Source organism: Parasteatoda tepidariorum, chromosome 3 (assembly GCF_043381705.1).
Source record: "Parasteatoda tepidariorum isolate YZ-2023 chromosome 3, CAS_Ptep_4.0, whole genome shotgun sequence".
NCBI classification, from domain to species: Eukaryota; Metazoa; Arthropoda; class Arachnida; order Araneae; family Theridiidae; genus Parasteatoda; species Parasteatoda tepidariorum.
Genome location: NC_092206.1, coordinates 66,358,959 through 66,384,154, shown reverse-complemented (window position 1 = coordinate 66,384,154; position 25,196 = coordinate 66,358,959). Strand labels below are relative to the sequence as shown.

The following is a 25,196-nucleotide window of genomic DNA, read 5'->3' as shown; positions in this document are numbered from 1 at the left end:
TTATATAAAAAGCCACGTTGCTCAACTTTCTTGTGGTAAGGCTTTTAAGATGTCAGAAAAATTATCAAAAATTCTCTAAGCTTTATTATTTAATTGTTAACCACTCAATAAAATATTTTGAAAAATTAGTTGGCTTCCCTACATAGAGTTAAATAATGTTATTAATTAAATAAAAATGAAGCGTTGCATTTTTATATTTCATGTGGGAATGGGAATCACTCTTAAACTTATTACTAAAATCAAAATTAAACTTTGAATACTAATTTGCATTTTAAGTGGAACTATTAAGTAATATAAAAGCATATTTAAAACATTCAGGGAAAGTAAATATTTTTGAATTGTTTATTGAAAACATTAAGTAACAATTCAATGGATTAATTAATTACTGTAAAAACTTTGAAATGGCTTAGTTAATGTCAATGAAGGGCTTAAAATATTTGATATTTTGTTTTAAAAAACGCGGTTTGAGCAAAATTTAAAAAAAAAAAAAAAACAGTGTAAATAAGATTTTTGAAGGGAGAAACATTTAAAATACTTGAACAAAAATTTATGCTAAAAAAAATTTCCGATAAAAAATTATATATAAAATATTAAAACAGATTCTATAAATAAAAAAATGGTTTTTAAAATGCAGGGCTATCATAAAAAAGTCTATAAAAAGCAAACATAGAACACAAAAGCAAAACAGAAAAAATAAAAATCTATCTTAATTTACGAAAGAAAATTTTGAGGCTAAATTCCAAACACCGTATTTTGAAGAAAAGAGTGGAGATAGTCTTATTATATAGACCCTCTTAATTGTTGCGTCATAATGAAAACGTCTATAAAACACAAGTTTTTTTTAAAAAAGAAAAAGTTAGCTAGAAACCAAAACAAAAATTTTTCTTAATTTTTTAACAAACGCTAAATATAACTTTTTCATATTGCCGTATTTTTAGAAAAAATTGACTATAAAAATATAACATTCATTTGAAACGGTATTAAAAAATGCTGTCATAATAAAAACGCTGCTGAAAAAGAGAAGTAAGAAAAATAAATTAAAAAATAAACAGAAAAAAATTGTTCTTAATTCTAAAAATACAACTTTAACATTAACATATAACTTCATAAAATGTAACTTTAATGTAATCATAGTATTCTATGTTACTAGTTATGTTTCACCGTCCAATGAAAAAAAAAAAGACAATAAAAGAATTAAGTCTATAAAAATGCTCTGCTAATATTCTTCGCCTTAGTTAAATCAGAAAAACAAACAAAAATAAAACGAAATTTAAAAAAAAGTTCTCATTTTTTAAATTATAAAGTGTCGAAAAAGTGATGGAATTGACATGCTGGAATATAAATAAAAAAGAAGAAATCGGCATTAAAAAACTCATGGTTCAGTATAAAGTAATCTAATTTCAATTCTTCAAATTTCGCTTTTCCAACTGTTTTTCAGAACAAAAAATAACAAGTTTTAGAACCTAACAAATCTGTGTAAAAAACTTTTTCCAACAAAGTATAGCAAAAAATACGATTTCAGATTATTCCTTATTAAATCTATTAAATTTTTCCCAGAAAAAACTTTCTCGAAAACGAAATTTCCGAATAATACTTTGCAACAAGTTTGGTCAAATATTCGACCAACCGAATATTCGGCAAAATGGCCGAATACAAACAGAATAGCGGCTGAATATTCGTTCCCTAATTTACATTAAATATTTACAGATTGATAATTATTATTTACATTAAATATTACCATCTTTTGTTTCACTAGGACTAATTCACTCCAAACAAATACAGAATTCTGTGTGTTTGAATATTAAGAGAATAATTAAATTTTACCTAACATTACATACTTTACAAAGAATTATGAGTAAGAATAGAACGTTTTATACACATAGCATAATGAAATGTTAGTTTTTAATAATTCTACTTACTCGATCAATTAATAACCCTCACCACTTTTCAACGTATGAAATAAGGCGAGATGTGAGTATTGGTACTGTTGAGTTCAATGTAGAGTGGAAAATATCTAGAACAATTCTTTTAGAAATAAATACTTTTTAACGTAGAGGTGAATAAAATACATAGAACGTAGGGAAAGAACAACATTTTCAACTTAAGTTGAAAAATTTCGATTTTGAATTATTTCTTTTACGAACGACTAGTGATTCTAAGAGTTAAAAAACAACTGTTCTAAATTTTTGAGCCAAACTTCAGATGTCGCCAAATTAATAATAATAAAGAAAGCTGGCGCCCTAAAAGGTAGCTGTCGAGATTTGAAAATCGTTTGCTTATTGCTATGAAATATCAATACGATGATTCTTTTTTTTTTCGTATTAACATTGTGTCCATTCGCGTTTTTATTAGTTGCAAAATTAAATGTAAAAGTTTTCGCAAATTATAATACACATTTCAAACTATAAATTATTTAACAAACCCTAGAGTGCTTAGACACAATATATGCTTCAATGCAAAGCGCTTCATATTCTATTAAAAATTAATCCACCTTTCTTCCTGAAAAAAATCTTTTGTGCTAGCATAAAAATATTGCTAGAAACTTATCCAAATTGAGTAAATTAATTTTTTTTCAAAATTAAAAGATTACAAAAATGCTCAATTTTTGACGTGTTCATCAAAAAGGAAAGTGTCGTTTTTCTTCCTTATCAATACTATTTTTGAATGAAATAAATCTTATCAACATTGTTTGTGACTGTAAAAATTGTGTATCATTTGAAACATTAGTATGAGTCTTAATGAAAATGTAAACATATACATTTATTTTAAAAACGGATTGAAAAGACATTCCAATTCCTTCTTCCAATTCATAATATTAAAATAATTTTTTTAAGTGATTTAATTGTGACGTTACTGTAACAGACTGTGGATATCTGGGTTAAGTTTAAATAAATAGTTTTCACACATAAATGCACAAAATTAAATGATTCACCTTCAAATCTCTGGTACGTATGTAATCAGTTAATTACCTCTATCTCTTTCAAAATTAAAATGAAACATAATGTTATTTTAAAAAAAGCATGCAATTTCGATTTTTTTTCTTTTTATTATAAAAGGTCATCAAATTGTTGCATTCATCCGTAAACATTATTTGAATGAATAAATTTTTGTGAAATACAAATGAATTATATTATTAAAAAAAATGCCATTAGTTTTCAAATGTTTCTAACGTCTGTTTTTAAAGACAGTTTTTATCTTCGAATATAAAAAGAATTTATTACGGCTCAATCAAAATGGTAGCCATTAAACATTTTGAAGCCTAAAAAGTTTTTTTTCTTCTAAAAAATTGAAGTGGAATTTTTTTTGTTACCTCTTATTGAAAGTAGGAAAGCACTATTTTTTTTTCTCGTTAGTTTCAGTTAAAGGCCAGAAAACTGTAAAAATATACTGCAAAAGTATGTTCAACAAAAAAAAACCTATTACTAAATGACATTTTACATAAACTATGATTAGATTTGATTTTTTTAGAAAAAATAATTGTAATTAATTGTAACTGAAATAAGTGAATCAAGTGAATCATATAAAAGGTGTAACATATGAACCATGAACTAGCATTCAAAAACGCTTTTCTATGACGCCACAACAATGCATTTTCGAATTTTTCAACCAAAGTCAAGGAAGAAGAAAGGAAGGAAGTCAAATCACTGTAGTCTCTCGTATTAATGCATTTCAAATACTATACTTTTTCAAAAACTGAACTTTAGGCTGAATACTAGAGGAATGATTTAAAGGAAAGAAAATCTATTAAAATTAACAAAGATGTTTTCTCAACTCTAAACCTCGTCGTAGTGCATTGTGGGAGATTGTTAACTAGAATAAAGTATCTAGAATGAAGGCTAAACCCTCGAAATGACGGAACGTCCCGACCGGTTTGTATGGTGGTAATGGAGTTGGCCTCTTACCAAGAAGATTACAGGTTCGAATCTCGGTTTGGGCAGGGGTGCAATTTATCTCTATCTGTTTTTCTCCTGTTGTTCGGGGGACATTTTCTGACACATTGACAAAACATTTATTTAATTTTGACGAAATTTGATGTTTAATTTATCTCTATCAGTTTTTTTTTTGTGTTGTTCGGGGGGCATTGATTTACCTATATAGAGCCCAAGATGAAGTGATTAGTAGAAAAATCAGATACTTTAGGCTCTACGAGTTTGTTTGTTTTTTTTTTTTTTTTTTTTTTTTTTTTTTTTTTNTTCCGAGTTCTACAAGTTTCAGACACATTGAGGAAAAATTCCTTTAATTTTGACGAAATTTGTTTCCTTGCAGATGTGACAAATTCAAGATGCAGAAGGAAGAGAATTCCCCAATGCAGATAAAATGGGAATGTAGACAACTAACAACTTTTTAATGGAGATCTTGTTTCATAATGAAGCAATTAAGTAATGGGCTGTATAATTATATAATATATATAGCTGTATAATTATATAATATATATAGCTGTATAATTATATATAATATATATAGCTGTATAATTATATTATCATTAATTGCAATAATTATATAATAGAATAAACGAGTTTATCGATCTGTGGAATTGAGACAATCAATAATCCCAAGTTCATTACAATTCACGTCATCTTCACCATCGGTAATTACGTAACACCTGCTACATTCCGAATGTGTGGTATTCAAATTCAACCTTCAGAAAGTGACAGAAACCCATTTTCTTATTTCATTCTCATCTAATCAGTTGGAGACGAGACGAAAAATGGGATCCGAGTTTTCGGAAAGTGGGAGCAATATTTTACCCCGTAATACCTTCAGATGTCGCCAGAAAAGAGAAGCACGGGGACCAGGAAGTTATTCAGGAAAAGGAATTCGCGGAGAAATATTCCAGAATATTCCAAAAAGAAGAAAAGTAGGTTAGAGTCTGTTCTTGAGGCATACTACTTATTTATTGATCGCGAGGAACTCATCAATCATAGAAACTCGTAAGCTTTTCAAGAGGAAGTGTTAAAACTGTTCCACAAGTGATTTTTACCTCATTCGTCTGAATTGCTAAGCAACTTGAAAATGGAAGCTAATATCCAACTTTGGTTTTCAATGAGGTTCCAGTTTTTTTTAATGAAAAACAAATGTAGTTTCTCGAGGAAAAAAAGAAATATAGTTTTTTGAAGAATAATTCTGCTATTTCAAATTCTGTATTTGAGCTAAAAATTATCAATAAAACAAACGCACCGTTGAGTTTAATATCAACATCATTTCTCATGTCCATTCTGAGGCCATAAGCAGAAATATAGCATTCATACGAGTGCTATATTTCTGCTTATGCTACAATCAGAAGTTATATTTCTAGGAGAAATTACACTTGTTAAAATGAGCTTTCAAATTTTGAGGAACTTGCAATTCATAGCAGCAGCAGTATCCTGAATTGCTGTTACATTGCAATTATTCACTGTTGACAATGTCCAAAAAACGGAATTTTTTAAAGGGAATTATTTTTTGATAAACAAATTTTATCGTGCACTAATAGTTTAAATAGTTCCAGAGGCAGTGCAAAATACGCAGAAAAAATTTAATATTAAAGTGTCAAATTTTCGAAGGTTCTTCTGACTAAAGTAATAAGAAAGCACGCATTTCGAATTCCAGTTACTTCTTACATTTTGAGGATCAATAATTCAAATCTGCCGAGACAAATTGCGTTTGTCTATTCTTAAAATTTATATTTATGTTTAATTTCGTAATTTAAAATATAGTATACTCAAAATTAATCAATATATCAGTATAATAATCAATATATAATCAATATAAAATTAATCAATAATCTTCTCCTCGAACAAGTAAGATTGATAACATGTGAACTTGCGACAAATACACTGAAAAAAATGGATATCATTCTGAATAACTTTTTTTCTAATTATCGGGTTTTCACTCACTAAGATTGGTGTTCAAAATGTTGATAGGAAACATGCTAATTCATTGGTGCTTAGTTAAATTACGAAATCATGATAAACTTTCTCTAAAAAAGCATGCCTTTTTTCAATACATTTATTACCTATTTTGATCAACAGAAATATGGGATGTAGAACCTGAAAAATATGATCTCAATAATTTGATCACGGATGAAAATTTAGGCTACCTTACATTGGTTTCTATTTATCCAAACTTAGCCATATCTCTAGAGCCTTTTTAGCGAATTGAAAACTTTTTGCATCCAACTATGAAACTCGCTTGTTCAATGATGATTCGATGCAAAAAGTAGTTTTAAATAATTACTTATTATTTTAACGAAAATATTTCATGATTATTGTATTTTATTTCAAAAGTTTTAAATTGTTAGATACACAAATTTTAACATTTTAAGGCAATATTACTATCTGCCTATGCAATACCTGCAAGTGATGTAGTTGATCCCGATTACCTGTTGAAACTTGACATTTGTTTACGTTAGCAACTGTTCTTACAATTCTATTTCGAGTAAGCCAAGTAATTACGGTTGCAATAAAATGCATAAACAGATAATAAATCTAATTTTAGTAGACGAGAAAGAATTATATTTCAACAAATTCGACGTGCGATACGGCTCCATATTAAATTAACTCAACGTTACGTCAACTGTGACGTCATTTACATATTTGGATATTGGTCGTCTTCTTTTTGAAGTGCAAGTACCCAATTGTCAGAAGCGAAGAATGAAACTTATTTTTTTTAAATCTTAACTTACTTTATTTATTTTATTTTTGCCGTTTCTCCCATCTCAACTCAATTGATACAGCTATGTTCTGTGATCCTTTAGATTAACTGCTCCGTTTAAACATTGCTCTTTAAGATTTTTTTTTTAACATTTAATTTGTCCTTCTCAAAAATATAAATAAGAAAAAACTTGTTTTTTTTTTCTAAATGTCTTGACTGATTGTTGATTCACTCATTGTTTTAAGAATTTGATTCTAAAGATTTATCCTGAAACACGTAATTTCCGCAAAATCTTATCATACCCAATCTTTTCCTTATAGCAGTTGTTTTTTTGTTCATAATAGAGCTATCATTTAAGCAATTTCAAAAATATTTTTTTTCTCAAAAATATTTCATTTTCATTTAACTGCAGAATTAGGCCTACCTTCCATGAAGTTCTCGCGGAGTAAGCTATTCCTCTAATAAACTTCGATTTTCAATACAAACGTGTTTTATCATAGAAGGTTAAGCTGCGTTAAATCTCATTTTATTTGTTCTTTATGAAACAACCCGCATTGATTAATGATAAAAAGCGAAAACAGTTGATAACATCGAACACTTTTAACAGATTTTACTTGATAATGAAGAATATGCTGCAGTTAGTTGCTTTTTTGCTCTTTTCTGGTAAGGAATATTTTGCTCCCTTATTACTTTATTTATATTTGAATTTGTTTATAGAAATATTTGTACAAAAATTATCAAACTTTTTTTGGAATAAGAATATTTCTAAATGTCTACCTAAATTTCTTCTTTAAAGTAATCTAGCCGAATTTTTTGATGTTTGTTCTCTTATTCTATAAAGTATCCTCTAAATATTTAACGGTTTTCCTGTAATGCGTCAAATATGTATTGATCACCTTTACCTATATGTGCAGCGCACACAAAAAAAACAAGAAAAAGAAAACGTGCCACCTTGAATAACTTTTGATCCTCATGATCGGATCTTCATGTTCTAGGACTCAATTCTTATGGCTCAAAGTGGTGACCTCAAATATGCTAATTAATAAGTGCAGACGATATTTTGCATATAAGAACATACTTTCTCTGAATAAACATATCTTTTTTTAGATGGATTCCGATTTTTGACCCCCAAAATACAGGAGGGTAGCCGAAATCTGGGAAATATGGTCCCACTAGTTTGGTCAGGAGAGCGCTCCAAAGTTTGGTCCCCTTAATGTTAGTTTCCCTTTTTTTATTTTTTTATAACCGTTGTTGAACAGCCGACCCAATTTTGCCTTCATGGAGGACTTTTTAATGGGACTAACCCGCATTTCCACAAGAAGTTCCACAAGAACCTCCCACGGTTAGCCTGATGGTAAGGACACTATTACCCATGATCCGCCTACCATTGAGGATATTTCACGTCAGCACTGTGATCGGTGCAAGCCGGATGCGGAATTCGTATCGACCAGCCATCGCCAGGATCGAACCCCGGTTCATCTCAATTGAAGGCGAACGCTCTATCCCCTGAGCCATTACTTTCTGAGTATTTCGCCATATCTCGAGAAATTTTTAAGCGAATTAAAAAATTTTGCTCCCAATAACAAAATTTAATCGTCTTAAGATTATTCCATGCAAAATATAACTTTTAGTATGTGTTTATTATTCTTCACTATTTTATTTAATAATAGTCGAAAATATTTTGAATTTTAAATCAAAGATTTTTTGCTTCATTTTAAAGGTAATTTTAAACGGCAAAATGCAAAATTTGAGCGAAATCAGTCTAATAGTTCCTGAGAGTTCCTGCTTGTCTTAGTGTGTCTGTATACCGGATTGCAAGTAAACCGTACGCTCTAAAAATAGAACATTTAACGTAAAGTAAAATCAGTGCGAATTGTAAACAAATGGTAAAGCTATTTTTTAACTATATTTTTTATTCAGAGGCATTTAAATGGAATTTTCTCATTGGCTTAGCGGAAGCAATTGTTTTAAAGTAAACTATGAAAGATAAAGTTTTGTCAAATATTTTAAAGGTACCACCAATGATATATCATAGCTTATAGCTCTAATCAAAAATGTTAGTTTATTCTGCATTTTTAATTATTTTTCATCCGTTATGCCATATCTGAATGATCACCGTGATCCTGAGAGTAAGTAGACTACGTCTCCAGGTAAATATCTAGTTTATCTAAAACCACGTGTTTATTTTGTTAATAATCATGCTTTTAAAATGTGAATAATACGAAATATATGTAGGTACAAGTTATTTTATTAGTAAATTTGGAGATTATAGCCTCTCCAATATTTTACATTTATATTCTTAATTCATTACGACCCTCGAAAATATAACACATGGAGAAAGTAGCTTGAGTTTGGTAAATTTTAAATATCATATCAGTTGCCTGGAGCAACAGCATTATGCCACATGATGCTGAATACAGTTAATCTTTATTTTGATCATATGAATTACTAAATATATGTTTTGCATAATTTAATAACGTAAATCCACTAAGAAGGGTAAAAAATAATAAACAAAAAAATTGGAATTATTTTAGCTTCTGTATTTGTGTAGGTCTTTATTATTGTCGTACCGTTTTATGCACGATTTTGTTGAGTCGTGTAGTTTAGATTTAAAGAGCAGGTATTAAGCTAGTAATAACTTTAAAAAAAACTATTTCATTTTTATACTGTTCTACACGTTTAAAATAGTACACTCAAAATAGCTAAGACGTGTAAAACTAAATTTTTGGTAACCATGAACTCGATTAATGTTGCAATTGGAACTCCAATATATTTATAAATTCACGATATTGTGCAATATTTAATGCAATATGTTTGTAACACATACGATCTTTATAAACAAAATAATACTTTTAACAAAATTAATGATCCATTATATTTAATAAAAAAGGAAACTTATAGGTAAAGTATAATTTTATAATCAAAACTATTATCACTTAACTATTATCACTAAACTATTATCACTTAAACGTACTCATACACTGTAAAGAATTTTCGTTTCTCTAAATATCTAAAATAGTGGTAATTGATTTATACGAAAATGGCATTTGACTACACCAAGAGCAAAGGGCAATTCCTACTGAAACATCAAGTTTTTTTTTAATACTACTTCTTGGTGTAAAGTAGCCGCCACCATGTTTTTGATACCGTAACAGTATACTTTATAATTTCAGTAAGATATGATACACACAGCAATCAGGAAAGTTATTTTCGTGATACAATACAATGCAAGAGTCATGAATTTAGGATGCATTTTTGAAACATATTTTAAAATAAAATCAGTTTGTTTATCAGACATATGCACAGAACAGAGAGAACATTGATATGAATTCGAAATAGGCTTAACAAACGGATGCAGATAGAAAGTAAATATTATAAAATTGTTTAATACAGTTTACAGATATTTAAAAATTTAAATATAATTATCCTTATAACACCACTAAAACATACTTACTCGTCGATATTTTAAAAGCGAACTTATGCTTCATTTGATACCGTATAGCGCTGAAGAAGAGAACAACAAATACTTTTCAATGTATATAAACTGCTATGCAAATCTATAAAAGGACCAAACGATTATTTATTTAACGATTATGTATGATTATTATGAGCTAAACTTTATTTAAACGATTATTTATGACGTCATCAGTAAAAAGTGTATATAAAAGTGCAAAATTATCATTAACACAATATTATCGAGTGCATATTAATAATTTCGAGTGGCAATGTAAAAAGATTGTTGTTCTAAAGTTTTATAATAAAATGGTTGTTTTGATAGAACGAAGATATTTATTTTAGAATTTTAAGTTATTTTTATAGCTTTGATATATAAATCGGGTAGATTTATTAGAAGCACGAAACACAAACTGCTTGCGATACAGTGTGCTAACGTTGGCATTTTTGGAGGCGAGAATTACACATTTATAGTGAACGTGACGCGTGAGCTCGATGTAACCTTTTTCCAGTGGGATACCTACAAGTGACGTAGTGTGATTTCAAAAATTTCATTGGCTTCAAATAAGGCTACTATACTAAGTCTAATTCAGGGGCTCTAGCTTCAAAAAATATAAAAGGGAAATAAAACTCGACATGTTTAGAGCTATAAAAAATGGCGCCTATTTTCAAGACTCGCGAGGCGTGAATGACTAGTGACGTTAACTATCGGAAGCTGAAAATATGTCTATTTTTATTATCATCTATTTAAAAAAAAAACAATGAAGTTTTTATTTTTTCGATAAAGTTTCATGAAATTATTAATTTAGTAACACAGTATACTAAATTACTTCACGCGATATTAAAGTAAGTTTTATGTAAAGATAAATGCATAAGTTCTTAGATTGAAAAAAATAGCAATTAGTCACTACACGAAAAAAATCAATGCAGTACAATTTTTATCTACTGATAGCCTTAATAACACTTTTTAAGGATATAAAAAAGTTCTATTTACAATTGAAATTTCAAAGATCGATTGCTGGAATGCCCGGAATCAAAATGAAATAGTTACAAGGACAGCTATTTCAAACAAGTTAGCGTTTCCGTTCTACTCGCAGTTGTTTGAAAAGGTATTTTTTATCTATCGATTCCAAAGTTTATTCTACTTATATTTTAGGATATTTCGATCGAGTTTATTTTTACACGCTTATTTGCTTAAAATTATTAAATAATTTGTTTAAAATAAATTATTCAAGCTATATGATTTCATACATTTACAGTTTAATAGTAAACGGGGCTTCCGTCCCATATCCTTAACCTTGATACTGCTATCATTAAATTAATGGAATAAGTTTAGATAAATAATAATAGTTAAATTTTTTCTCGTTTAGCTTTCAAGCAAATATGTTTCGTCAAAACTGATTTCAATTCTGGAAATAGCGAAGTTATTGAGTAGGTTCCTTGGGATAATATCATTTTAATCCTCATATGACGAAATATAGGAAAATTGGTATTCACAGTTTCTGCAAAAAGTATAACCCTCTCATAGCGTTATTTTTTATTAAAATAAATTCGAAAATTGCGTATTTTTTATTACATTTTTCAAATCCGATGATGATTCTGAAATTGACACGGCTACGAAATCCTTTTACAAATTTCAATTTTTAGTATTTGCTGTTTAACAAAATATGGCATTTCATAACAAATTATGCTATAAAAATATCTTGGAAATTGAGCTGAAGTTGAAAAATAATTTTAAGGAAAGTAAATTTTTTCAACATATTTTTTCCTAAATGAATAGCTTTCTTAATGTTAAAGGTGTAATATATAAGTTTAAATATTAAAATAAAATTGCGGTTCGAATTCACTCATTTAAAAAAGAAAGAAAACAGTTGTGGTTTTTTGAGTTGCGCTAATGTGTATTTACTTTTCACAAACCAAATAAATAAGAAAAAATAAAGTAAATAAATAAGTAATTTGTTTGTTCAATCTTAGAGAAAAGGGTGCACTTATTTACTATGATCACTACGTTTTGCACTGAGTAATTTTAATATAGAAAATATTCTTAAATTCTTATTAGCTGACTAGCTATAGTTCTGAAACTCGAAAAATAAACTTAGCAATTACTTAAAACGTGTGTTTATTTGAAGAAAATTTTTAAGTACTAATAAAAATTAAACAAAATAGATTAGTATATTAACGGAAAAAAATCTATGTGGTAGCATAAGGAAGGAGTACAAAAATATAATGAAATAATTAGTTGAATAGTTCTGTGAATCCAACACGGCCAGGTAATTGAAAATTTAATTTCAAAATTAAGATGTTAGGAAGACGTTTTAGGATGCTTAAAAATGTCAGCTACGTATTCGATAGCTCTTTATGTTCAGTATCTTTATGCTCCTATCTGTATTCGGTATCTGTGTGTAGTAACTTATAAAACATCAACACTATTTTAGATAATCTATGTGGAAGTCACAAGAGACAATAATTAGAAAAATAATCAATAATTTATCTTCATTTTTCAACAAAAAAAAATAGTATGCATGAAAAAAATTCATCTATTTTTCTTCGGTTAATTTTAAACAGCAGAATATTTTTTTAATTTCTTAACAAGATTTACTTCTCAGCTAGGAGGTAATAATTCTAAGATTTATTTTAATAAAAACTTGACATTAATTTAAAAAGGAATTTTACTTTAACGGAAAACCTAAATTAAAGTACTTGAAAATTTATTAGTAGGTAATGAAAAAATAATCAACGTGCTTAGCGTAAAAAATAAGATTTTTGAAAATATTAAGATTTAATTAAATAGTTGACAAAATAGTTCCACGAAACACTCGCAGTTAAATATTTAAAAAGTTTATCGTAAGATTAAGACAATATATAAGATGTTGAGAGATTTTAAGATCTTTTAAAATGCCGACTATGTATTTGTATTAGTAATTATAAAAAATATATTGAAGAAATTGATAAATATATTATTCCAAATCTATGCATACGTATGTATTTTATTGAAATTGTATCAATTATAGAAGAAACCAAATTAAAAAATAAAATATAATCACATTAAATATAATCGTATTCTATCAGAAACATGCTTTTGTAAGACTCGACATTCATTGATTAAAATGTTTCATTCAAATTTCTTTTCTTAATTGCGAAAAAAGTTTTAGACGACTATAAAAGAAGTATCGTATTTCATAAAACAAATATTAGCAATCGCTTAAAAAATATGAATCTAATTTTACGCTACGTGCATGTATGTCATTGCCACCAAACTATTTTTTTAAAAACAACTAATATTAATTTTTCTCGGTTTCTACTAATTAGAAACAGTTAAAACTTTTGATTTTTCAATAGAAAAATACTTAGATTAATATGGTATAAAAGAAATTTATACTTCATAATTCAAAGTTTTTTCATCCTCAGTAAAATTAAATTATAAAAACTAATAAACAATTATTAAAAAAATTATTTTTTGCATGAAGTGAGCTTTGGGTAAACGGGTTTTCTGAGAAGGTGCATTATGTTTCTTGAATTTCTTTATTCGTTTTAAAAATATGACTGAAAATGCAAAAAGGGAAACTAACATTAAGGGGTTCGAACTTAAGATCGCTCTCCTAACCAAAATAAGAGAACCGTTTTTCTCAGACGGCGACTACCCCCTATATTTTGAAAGTTAAGAACACAAATATGTAAATATTTATATGTTTATTCAGAAAAATTTCGCTCTTTTAGTAGCAGGATGAAACTGATTTGCTACCTGACTGGCTGCACTTGCGAAGGTTCCTTTTTGTCGATAACACTACGTACCTGTCTTCTGTAGGCGTCGTACGTGGAACATGACCCCCCTCGTTACGTCTGCTACACCGTACCAGTTGTTTCAAATGATTTCCAAAGCTTTGATACGACACTGTGGCTGACGTCGAACTCTTTGGCAACATCTGTTATTTTTCGGCTTTCTTCAATCTTGCGGATAATACTGCCACGCGTAAAATCATCTAAATGGGTTGGAGAAGACATATCGAAAATGTTAAGTTCGTCAATTAATTGTTTGCCGATAAACTTCGATTTTAAACAGCAATACTCAATACCTGTCAAGTCCTTTATATCTTTTATCAGTGCTATCATGTGGCCAGAACAAACCAGTTGGACAACCGAAAATTTGCATTTGCAAAGCACATCTTACTGTATCTCGCACTTATGCTAATTTTCACATTTTCCTACCTTCAATTTCATGATGGCTATCGTTGCTATATTATCATCCGTTCTTAGCAATTGTTCCGTAGTGTACTAATAGAGACTACTTAGATACAAAAAAAAGAAAAAATCTTTCATCATTCAGTACTGATTGAAATGTCACGTTAGAACAATGCTTTTTGCAAGTCACAGAAACATTTAAAACGAAATATATATATATTTTTTAATAAAACTTGATTGACATTATATTCTCATAATCATAAGAATTTTAATAGATTAGCTCAAATGCTGGAATAAGATTTATTCCTTGTTTAAAAATGAACCAGTTACATGCATTTCTTTTCATTCTGTGCAAAGATGTGAGGATGTAATTTTTTTTCCCCATCCTCTTGGTAAATCAGTTTCGGTTGGGATTTTTATCCAATTTTTCATCGTTTTTTTCCCTCTCGAATTCGAGAGGGAGTCTCGAAATTCCCTTTGGGAGTCTTTCAGTGGGTGGTTGAAAGAAGAAAAAAAAAATACCGACGATTTTTCATTTGTCATTTTCTTTTTATCTTTCAAATTTGTTTTAAAAAAAGGAAAGAAAAAAAAAGCCNAATTCGTGATATAAATCAAAAATCGTCAAATAAATTCGTAATATAAAAATTCGTGAAAAAAAGCGCTTTCGACAAAATACTAAAATAGAGATCTATCAATAAAGACTACTAACTTCTGCCTAGCTTATGCTCTCTCTTGTTATTTCAGTTTCGTTTATGTTGAGCCATCTCAGCTAGATTTGGCATGTGACATTTTTAGCAGCAATCATTGGTCTATTTTCTAGCGTTGCCATTCGGGGAATTGTAACGAGGCTTTTATTTGTCGCCGTGTAAGAGAAATATACATATAGATGTTTCTCAGATGGCGACTACCCCCGTATTTTGAAAGTTAAGAATCCAAATATGTAAATATTTATATGTTTATTCAGAAAAATTTCGTCCTTTTCATTTAGTACGTGAAAATCCGATCATTAGAACAAAAGTTATTCAGGGTAATATCTTTTTTTTCGCATTGTACTTACTCATCGACAGCAACTGTTCGATGACATGCTGCGTTCATAAAAAAAAATTATCACCAACATCACCACGGAGCAAGCGAACATGAGTCAGCAGAATGTCATTAATGTAGTGTTGGCCAGAGATAGTCCCAATTGAAAGCATATAGAGAAGCGTACGGCCATTAAACATAATGCCAACCCATACATACCATGACACTACATTTAGGATATCGGGCCCTTTCCTGCGTGTTTCATTCACTAAACCTCTCACGTCAGATCATTTGGCGTCAACACTTAGACGAGAGACTGAATCCACTCCCTTCTAAGAATATATAAGGCGAAGAGTACAATAGTACTCTTCGAAGAGTACAACAGTACTCTTCGCTCGAACTGCGATGCTGAAAACACCATTGCAAACAGCTGTAACGGTGGCGTCTGTACAATGGTATGCAGACAACAGTTTGGCTTGCGTATAATCCTACTTGCAACCATTTAGCTATAGTTTCTCTGGATATTCGCTTGCCAGTAGCAGGATGAAATTGATTTGCTACCAGACTGGCTGCACTTGCGAAGGTTCCTTTTTGTCGATAACACTACGTACCTGTCTTCTGTAGGCGTCGTACGTGGAACATGACCCCCCTCGTTACGTCTGCTGCACCGTACCAGTTGTATCAAATGACTTCCAAAGCTTTGATTCGACACTGTGGCTGACGTCGAACTCTTTGGCAACATCTGTTTTTTTTTTCTTCAGCTTTCTTCAATCTTGCGGATTATACTGCCACGCGTAAAATCATCTAAATGGTGTGGAGAAGACATATCGAAAATGTTAAGTTCGTCAATTAATTGTTTGCCGATAAACTCCGATTTTAAACAACAATACTCAATACCTGTCAAGTCCTTTATATCTTTTATCAGTGCTATCATGTGGCCAGATCAAACCAGTTGGACAACCGAAAATTTGCATTTGCAAAGCACATCTTACTGTATCTCGCACTTATGCTAATTTTCACATTTTCCTACCTTCAATTTCATGATGGCTATCGTTGCTATATTATCATCCGTTCTTAGCAATTGTTCCGTAGTGTACTAAAAGAGACTACTTAGATACAAAAAAAAAAGAAAAAATCTTTCATCATTCAGTACTGATTGAAATGTCACGTTAGAACAATGCTTTTCGCAAGTCATAGAAACATTTAAAACGAAATATTTTTATTATTTTTTAATAAAACTTGATTGACGTTATATTCTCATAATCATAAGAATTTTAATAGATTAGCTCAAATGCTGGAATAAGATTTATTCCTTGTTTAAAAATGAACCAGTTACATGCATTTCTTTTCATTCTGTGCAAAGATGTGAGGATGTAATTTTTTTCCCCATCCTCTTGGTAAATCAGTTTCGGTTGGGATTTTTATCCAATTTTTCATCGTTTTTTTCCCTCTCGAATTCGAGAGGGAGTCTCGAAATTCCCTTTGGGAGTCTTTCAGTGGGTGGTTGAAAGAAGAAAAAAAAATACCGACGATTTTTCATTTGTCATTTTCTTTTTATCTTTCAAATTTGTTTTAAAAAAAGGAAAGAAAAAAAAGCCCAAGAAACAGTTTCATTCATTGGTTTAGGTATTAAAAGGTGTGAATAAAATAAGGATAAATTTGACATAATGTTGCAAATATCATTTTCAGTTATACGTTGTTTAGAAGATAGATTTGTATAAATGTTAATGGGTTAGTAGATTTTTCAGGATGTGGAAATGTAAAAAATGAATATGTTTTTAATGGTAAATTAAATTGAAATATGAACATGAATATTAACTTTTATTCAGTGCATATTGACATTAAATATTATAAAAATATTTTCATGAAAATTTAATGTGATTATTATAAGTACATGACGCCCGGTGACTGAGTGGTAGCACTTCGCGCTCTTGTGCCACAGGTCCTTGGTTCGATCCTCGGGCCGGGCACGGTTGACTCAGCCTTTCATCCCTTCAGTGGGTCGATAAATGAGTACCAATCATGCTTGGGAACTAAACACTGGGGGTTGCGAGTTCGACTGACCACCTAACCGGAACATCTGCTCCGGCACCCCAGAGCCCAAGGTCAAGAAAACTGAGATGGGCACAGTAGGCCTTGGCCCTCTATGGGCTGTCGTGCTGCTGAGTTTCGTTTTTTAGTTTATTATAAGTACATAAAACATGTTATTTTAAGTTAGTGATGAGTTTAAGTTCATTACATTATATATTCATTATAAGGAAGCCGTAGCTTATAAATACACTAAAATAGGCAACACATTTAGAAACATTTCTTTAGAGAATAGCCTGGTCGATAGGAGATTGAACTCGTGTTTGTGAGAACGGGAGTTCGAATGCAGCCTGCTGAATAATCCTCCTGTATTAAATGGTGCACGTTAGGTCTGCCGGGGTCACAAAGTCCTTCTAGCTTCCAAAACAAGTCAATATCCTTGGGGGTACTGAATTGGAGATTGATCTATCTCTTGTTCAGGTCAAAGGATGAAAGGTGTGTGAATGAGTCCTCCCTGTAAAACGGGCTATGATGTATGGGTGTGACAAAATCGTATTCTTTGCCCTGGATGACACAAGTGAAAAACAAAGAAAGCCTTAAAAATTCGCTTGATTTCAAGTAGGGTTGCTGATATTGGCAAATGGCGTATGTGAAAACAGCAACAACGTTTCTTTAAAATAGATGGTTTCTTTTCAAATTGATGTACTTTTTAAAACTGCTCTAGTAGTGTTAAAGTTTCTGAACAACATTCTCTGCTAGATCAACGGTCAAGAGACAGCTTGTTTAAGTTATTCAAACGATATGGTTCACATAAAACTCACTACCATTTTCTTCAAACTTATTCACACAAACAAATACGATTTTTTGAGGAGGCACCTTACAATGTCGACCAACTGGGAGTTGCTGAACACGCGCTATAGTCAGGATTCTAGGCAATAAACTTAACTTCGTCAACGATTTTGTTTCAATTCCTTGCTGATACAACATGCTTCACTTCTAACACACTACCAGCCTCTTCAATCTTCTTAACCCAAATTAATACAGTTTTCTGGAATAAGTTCCTAACTAAATAAATGTTTAGTTTCCAACTACATAAATGATTTGTTTCTAACTAAATAAATTATTATTTTGAAAGCAAGCAAATGATTTATTTCAAACTAAGTAAATAATTTGTTTTACGTATAGCAAACAGAAATTCATTAGTAAAAAAAAATTGATCTGCGTCATTGAACACTTAACTTTTACTTGTTTAGTCAAAAAAAATATTTTGATGCGAGAAATTTTAATTACATACTTTTTTATATTTTATTTTTTATAACCGTCATTGAACAGCCGACATAATTTTATGGGTTTACGACTACTAATGTTCAACTCCGTATCCTTGTAATTTTGAACCCAATCCAGAAGACAAGGGAACTTCTGGATCGAGTATGGGGAGAAATTTGCCTTCGTGGAGGACTTTTTGATAGAGCTAACCCGCATTTGCGCTACATGGAGTGGAAAACCACGAGAAACTCCCACGGTTCGCCTGACGGTAAGAGGACTCTAACCCATGATCCGTCTACCACGGAGGATAATACACGTCAGCACTGTGGTCGGTGTAAGCCGGATGCGAAATTCGTATCGACTGGGATTCGAACCCGGTTTGCCTTATTGGAAGGCGAACGCTCTATCCCCTGAGCATCACGCATATTTAAAATAAATTCTAGTTGACATTAAATCTACTAGCTACGTATATAAACTTAGTTTTCCATGAATTCAGGGCTGTCAACTACAGCGCTTTTTTCAAATTATTATATAAAGTAGTACGCAGGCAAAGCCGAAAGTTTTCAGAATTGTTGGTGATTTTGCCAACATTTTTATAAACCTCACCACGAGACAGCTGGAACAAAGTGGATTTCATATAAACTTCTGGATTATTTGCATGCAGTGATGTAAAAAATATTTTGAAATCGAATTTTCAAAACAAAAGATAATAGATTAAAACATAAAGTTGACCAATCGATGAAATTTTACGAAAAGCGTAAGAAGTTATAAGCCTTGTGATGGTAATCGTGATTACGAAATATTATGGAGAATTTTTTTTTTACATTGATGGTAAAGTGTGAGAGAAAGGAAGATTATTGTTGTTGTTGTTCATTTACATCGCACTAGAGCTGCACAAAGGGCTATTGGTGACGGTCTGGGAAACATCTCTGACGACAATCCGAAGACATGCCATCCCAATTTTGATCCTCTGCAGAGGGGATGGCATCCTCGCTTCGGTAGCCCGACGACCTGCACGCGAAGTCGAGCACTTTACGGTAGAACAGTTTAACGAGGACCAATACCGCACACCCTCGATCCCTGCTCAGACTTATCCAATTGGTCACCCACCCACACACTGACCGCAGCCAGTGATGTTTGACTACAGTGATCTGCTTAGAACCGAGTCTTGACGATCAGTCCACTGCGTGACGAAAAGAAGATTAAATGTATTTTTAATAAATTAGTGAGATTATTATTAAGTGGTTATTAAATATTAATCAATTCATTAATCAATATGTAATGTATTAATGTGTTGTGTAATTTTGCAGGTAGCGTCACATTCGCATCAATTGCTGATGATTTCCTTGATGCCGTCATAAAAGAACCCCTACAACGTGAGATACTTGCCATGAATTTAGACCCAGCTCCATTGCCAGACTTCAGTATACCGTTTACGTACCAAATGGGTCTTATTCCTATATCAGGAAGAGCAGATTTCACCGATGGTATGTTCAATGGTTTATCCAAAGTTCAAAGATTTACACAGTGCGAGGGACCCACCATAAATCTTCGGGAAGTCAAATTGGAATGCGTAATGAGATTCTTTGGCTTCAGCGTAGTTTACGACGTCAAGGCGACTGTAGAACAATTGCTACCGATTCCTTTTCAAGTTACTGGATACATCAATGAAACGTTGGTGAAGTCAGCTGTCTCAGGAGCACCAGCGTCATTGACAGCGAAGTTGAATTTGTTGGAGATTACGAAGTTTGGGGACATTAATGTCAGACCATCGAATTTGGGCATCTTTCAGTACGTGTATAATGCCGTAGAAGAGGAGTTAAGGGAAGAAATAAGAAAAGAAGCGATTCGTATAATTATGTATCAGTTTCCGATGGCTTTTGGGAAAGCTCTAACTTCTGTGAGGCTTCCAGGATTGGTACAAAAATGATGAAAATGGAGTGAAATAAAGTATTTTATTAGGCTTTATGCCGTTTGACTTAACAGCTAAGTCGTTTATTTCTGTAGTAGTTGACTTTTAAATATATTATAAATCTAATTTTTAAAAGAGTTTAAACAGAACAAAATAATAAAAGAAGGGAGATACGAAACAGGTGAGACGATATGAACTTTGAATCAAAGGGTGCTAAAGTAGAAATTAAATTAGAAAGAAGTTTCAGAACATTAGGAAAGTGAGGGATATTAGGATACAATATTAAAATATATTTATTTTTACATTAAACTATTGAGGGATACAATATTTTAATTTAAAAACAAACGTTGTTTCCCATTTCTTATTTTGTTACTTTCAGAATTAGCAGTAGATGTCCGATTTCATCAAAAATGTTTTAAAAAAAAGAAAGAAAGAATAAATAAGAAAGTGCTTGTATTTATTTGAATGAGAAATAAGAGAGGTGAGAGAAAAATATAATCATAATTTCATTTCTTATGAAACATATTAATGGCAATTTTGAATTTGAATCAGGAGAAATAGAGGTAATATAGGTAATATAACAACATAACATATAACAATGCTAGACAATATAACATATAACAATAATCATAATTTCCCTTCGTATGAAATATCCTAATAATAATTTTCAACACTGTTATTACTGAAGTAAAATAAATTTTGTTTCAAAAAATATGATCTCTTATAATAACTGTTCTTTTGGAAGCGTTTATATGTCGTTCCTTGCTTTAAGAATTGTTAAAAGAAGTAGACTAAATATTAGGATTTTTTATTCCGTGCGTGCTGCTAATCCAAATGGTGACCTGTAATATAGTGAAAGGATATATTCTTGTGTTGCATCACAAAATTACATCAAAATAAATCTCAGAATAACTGGTATGAATCAGAGATGAAACCTTCATGTTCGTTTCCTTTATACTCTTATAGTAAACATGTTTATGAAAATAGGCAATCATTCTAAATACCCTGAGATAATAAATAATGTTTTTATTTCCAAGCATTGATTGGTTTATGTTACGTGTTCTGATTTCGGAATATACCTGTTGTAATTTATGACAGCTAACTTTTTTTAAATGATTTACAACAAAGTAGTAATTATAATTCTGTTCTTTGAAAATATTAACGATTTTTTTTGTTGTTGTAAGATTTTCTAAAATTTTGTTCTAGTTTTTAAAGCTTTAAAATAAATTTAAAAAAAAAACTCTAAAACATATGAAATATTGTTAATATTAAAGCTATAATATTTTTTTAATGACATTTAATTATATTACTTTTTTAAACTATAATAAAATATGAATAACAATAGGCAGCAATTTTTTGTTTTGTTTTCTGTTGCAGATTTTTTTAAACGGATTTTGGATATTTTAACTTCGTTGATTTCAAATCTGCAATCGGTTTTTCTTTCCAAGCTACAGTTTTTATTAAATGATATTTTTAATCTATTTTTTGTCGAAATAGACAAAAACTGTTATAAAAACAGGGAGATCACATAAATATCAACACATTTTTAGGGGATTTATAGCACATTATCAGAGTTATAATTGCATAGGAGGTAAAATTTCTTATTTAGACCTGCTCATAAGAGCATGAAGAAACAGTTCATAACAGAGAAAGAGTCCTAGCTGCGTACGATGACGTTTCCGAGCATGAGTTCCTATGCTAATTCTGAAGATTTATCTCCTAAAGGTTTGTCAGAACCTTAACTTGACCCCTGTTTTTAGAATATTTTTTAACTTGTACATTTCGACAAAAAAAAGACTAAAATTGTCATTTTTAAAAAAAAATCTGCAGTTTTAAAAGCAAAACTAATTTCCGTTTTGAATTTTCCACACTCGAATTAGGCAAGATTAGGTACTTGTATAATTGCAAAAAAATATGTTCTTCCCTAGTATAATTAATAAATCATGAATGATAACAGTTGTAAGTGAATCATTTTTTTCCTTTTTCCACAAGAGTGGTTTGAATTAAAAAATATATATTTAATTAAAATTACATAAGTTTTATTAATAAATTTTTTTCTAAAATAATGTAACCTCTTGTTCATTTAATTTAATTTCATCATTATTTCAGAAATAAATAAAATTTGGAATATTTGCAGCAGTGAAATATTTCAATTAAAATGAAACTGGAATCAGCTTTTATCAGATAATAGCGTCTAGCCTAAAATTACCAACTATCACTTTAAAAAATACATATAATTTTTGAAATCGACAGGAAACAATTAAAATAAAAAGGTTTAAAATGGAAAATTCCCACACACTTAATTAAAATTCACTAATTGAATTATTGCCCTCCAGAAAAGCTTGAAATATTCTCATAATATCAAATTATCCTTGGTTACTTTTAATTAAACAAAAAAATTCCATTTAAGATGCCAATGATTCATTGTTAAATTCCTGAACTTCCTTTCTTCAGCAAACTAATCAGAACATCTTACAAACCAAATACGAAGGGGCGTTTTTCGTTGCCATGTAAATTTGTTATTAATGAATTACAACTATTTTGTTTCTCTGCTATTTCGTAGGAAGTTACCAACAAACTTTTCCAAAAAAACTTTTTTTTCTCATTTCCTAGTGTTCGATACTATCTTTTGGCAACAATTTTTCCTTCTTTCGTTCAGATATGTGACAAATGAGGTGGTCCAGCTACAAAACAACTAAACACGATATCTTTCTCATTCATTCGAAAACAAAATGACTTTATTTCTTCGGTTTTTCTTCATTTCACTTCCGTTTTCCCAAATCGAAACATAGCGGAGGACAGGGAAATCTTTGTTCTTTTCGGGGAAAAAAAAACATACACTTTCCTTTTTTTGGACTAAGAAATTCTTGGACTATGATTCTTTTCAAACTTCTGCATTCGAATTTGGAAAAGTGTCGGATGTAGGCTAAAGAAAAGAATGAAATATTTGTTTTAGAACTTCGCGCAGGAAAAGTAGTAAAATAGCTTTTTTATATTCCCAAAAAATAATTTATACCATTAATTATAGTTATTTTTTTCTATAAATATTGATATTTTGAAATGTGTTTTTTTCTTTAATTTATTTAACAAGGCATTTCTAGTTCATATACTTCCCTTAAAAATAGCATCATTATATTTTTAATGTTTCAAATACAAATTATGTTTCAAACAATGAAAGAAGGCGGTGTTCAACTATTGATAGGTTATTCTTTGTATAGAGCAGGTTTTATTATTATTCTTTCGATAACACTTTTTAACACATTAGCGATAGCAAATTAATATTGAACAAAGAAAAAATATCAAAAAAATAATCGAAATCTGTGGAGGAATAACAGAACATCAATAACAGTTTAAATTCCTGTTGAAACTCATTGAGGTCTTTCTATTAATCCCCTATAACTACTGTTTCCTCTAACAGACAAACGGGTTTTCATGTCCTCAGTCTCGCCTTCTTCAGAAGTGATTCGTTAGATTTTGATAACGTTTTTTATTCTTGCTAAATTACTAATTTGTGGTCCTAAATTTCTTTATATTATCGTGTTTCATTTTTGACAAAAAGTATGAAATATATATAAAGATCGATATTTGCGAAACAGCCTGCATGCTACAGGTTAATTACAGTTATATTATTACAGATTATTACATATTTTTACTTATAATTACAGTTATATTATTACATGCATACTATTCACTCAAAAATAACTGTAAAAATATTCGAGTTAACAAACATTTGTCTGAAAATGATTTGCAACATCACATATTCATTTTCTGTACCACTTTTCTTTTACTCATCTCTCTATCCTCTTCCATTAGAATTTCTACATTCTTTTATGAAATGCAAGTGTTTCATCTATTATATGCTGTAATGTTAAGGTGATGGAAAATTTTATTTTATAGCTAGTAAAACTAAAATTATTTAGAATGCAAAGAAAGCTTCATTGCTGTAAAATAAGTGTTATTAAAACCGAATCTTGCAACCATGGAAATAAAAGAGGAAGGTTTTCTTTTTTGCTACTACATTTCGAAAAGTCAAGGGTTGGAATTAAGTTTAATCCCCCCCCCCTCCTTTCCGACGAAAAGTCCTTTAAAATTTTCCTTTTTACTTGTTTCGATTTGTAAAAATTTTCTTCACTGATTACTTTCTTCACTGATTTGTCCACTGATTACCTAATTTAATGAGCATCTAACTGCAAAATTGGTAAGTAAAATTTTTTTTTCGAATTTAAAACATTCATTTTTTTACCGTCTATTCTAAAAAATTAAACATTACAACAAGTCTTGCTCTCGTTTCTGACGCGATAGTGGGACATGACTTTTTCTTTTTTTCCTGCCTTTCCTCTTAAATGTACTACTTATGGAGAAAAAAACTCGGACACAATTCTATATTTGTATAGTAAAGACATTTCTGATCAAAAAAAAATTCTGGTTAATAAACCAAAGTATACGGCATTTGTATCATTCATTTCATAATTTCACCGTTCGCTATAGTAACTTTTTACCGGAAATTCTGGCTTTCAGTATTATAGTTTGTGAGGTATTATTGACAATATCAACTTTCATCTATGAAAAGGTACTCCAACGTAGAATCGAGTTAACATGGCTATATACATAGTGAATTCTAATTGTATTTTTGTAGTGGTATACACTCTACAGTACTACTAACTCTCGATAGACCAACCTCTAACATCAGACCTCTAACACC

General features: G+C 30.2%; 2 protein-coding genes across 4 annotated transcripts in view; one reads left to right on the top strand and one right to left on the bottom strand.

Annotated features, from left to right (window-relative positions):
* Positions 1–10,155, bottom strand: part of LOC107454385 (ankyrin-3) — a 28,253-nt gene extending 18,098 nt beyond the window's left edge. For 2 of the 3 annotated variants that reach the window (XM_071178790.1, XM_043049326.2), the window contains exon 1: positions 1,920–2,162. The gene's annotated coding sequence lies outside the window, so the exon portion shown is untranslated. Of the gene's footprint in view, positions 1–1,919; positions 2,163–10,087 lie in introns of those variants that run through there. The other variant, XM_071178792.1, reaches the window with a different exon arrangement.
* On the top strand, positions 6,783–20,565 carry LOC107454387 (uncharacterized). The gene is made up of 2 exons (XM_016071576.3): positions 6,783–7,296; positions 19,893–20,565. The coding sequence occupies exons 1-2, from the start codon at positions 7,173–7,175 to the stop codon at positions 20,510–20,512; spliced, it is 744 nt and encodes a 247-aa protein (XP_015927062.1). The 5' UTR covers positions 6,783–7,172; the 3' UTR covers positions 20,513–20,565.
* Positions 20,566–25,196: the final 4,631 nt, after the last annotated feature.

Bases quoted from the DNA above. Each gene is read 5' to 3' on its own strand.
- LOC107454387 (XM_016071576.3), top strand. From the start codon at position 7,173: ATGAAACAACCCGCATTGATTAATGATAAAAAGCGAAAACAGTTGATA. The intron at 7,297-19,892 runs GTAAGGAATATT...GTAATTTTGCAG, and splicing joins TGCTTTTTTGCTCTTTTCTG to GTAGCGTCACATTCGCATCA.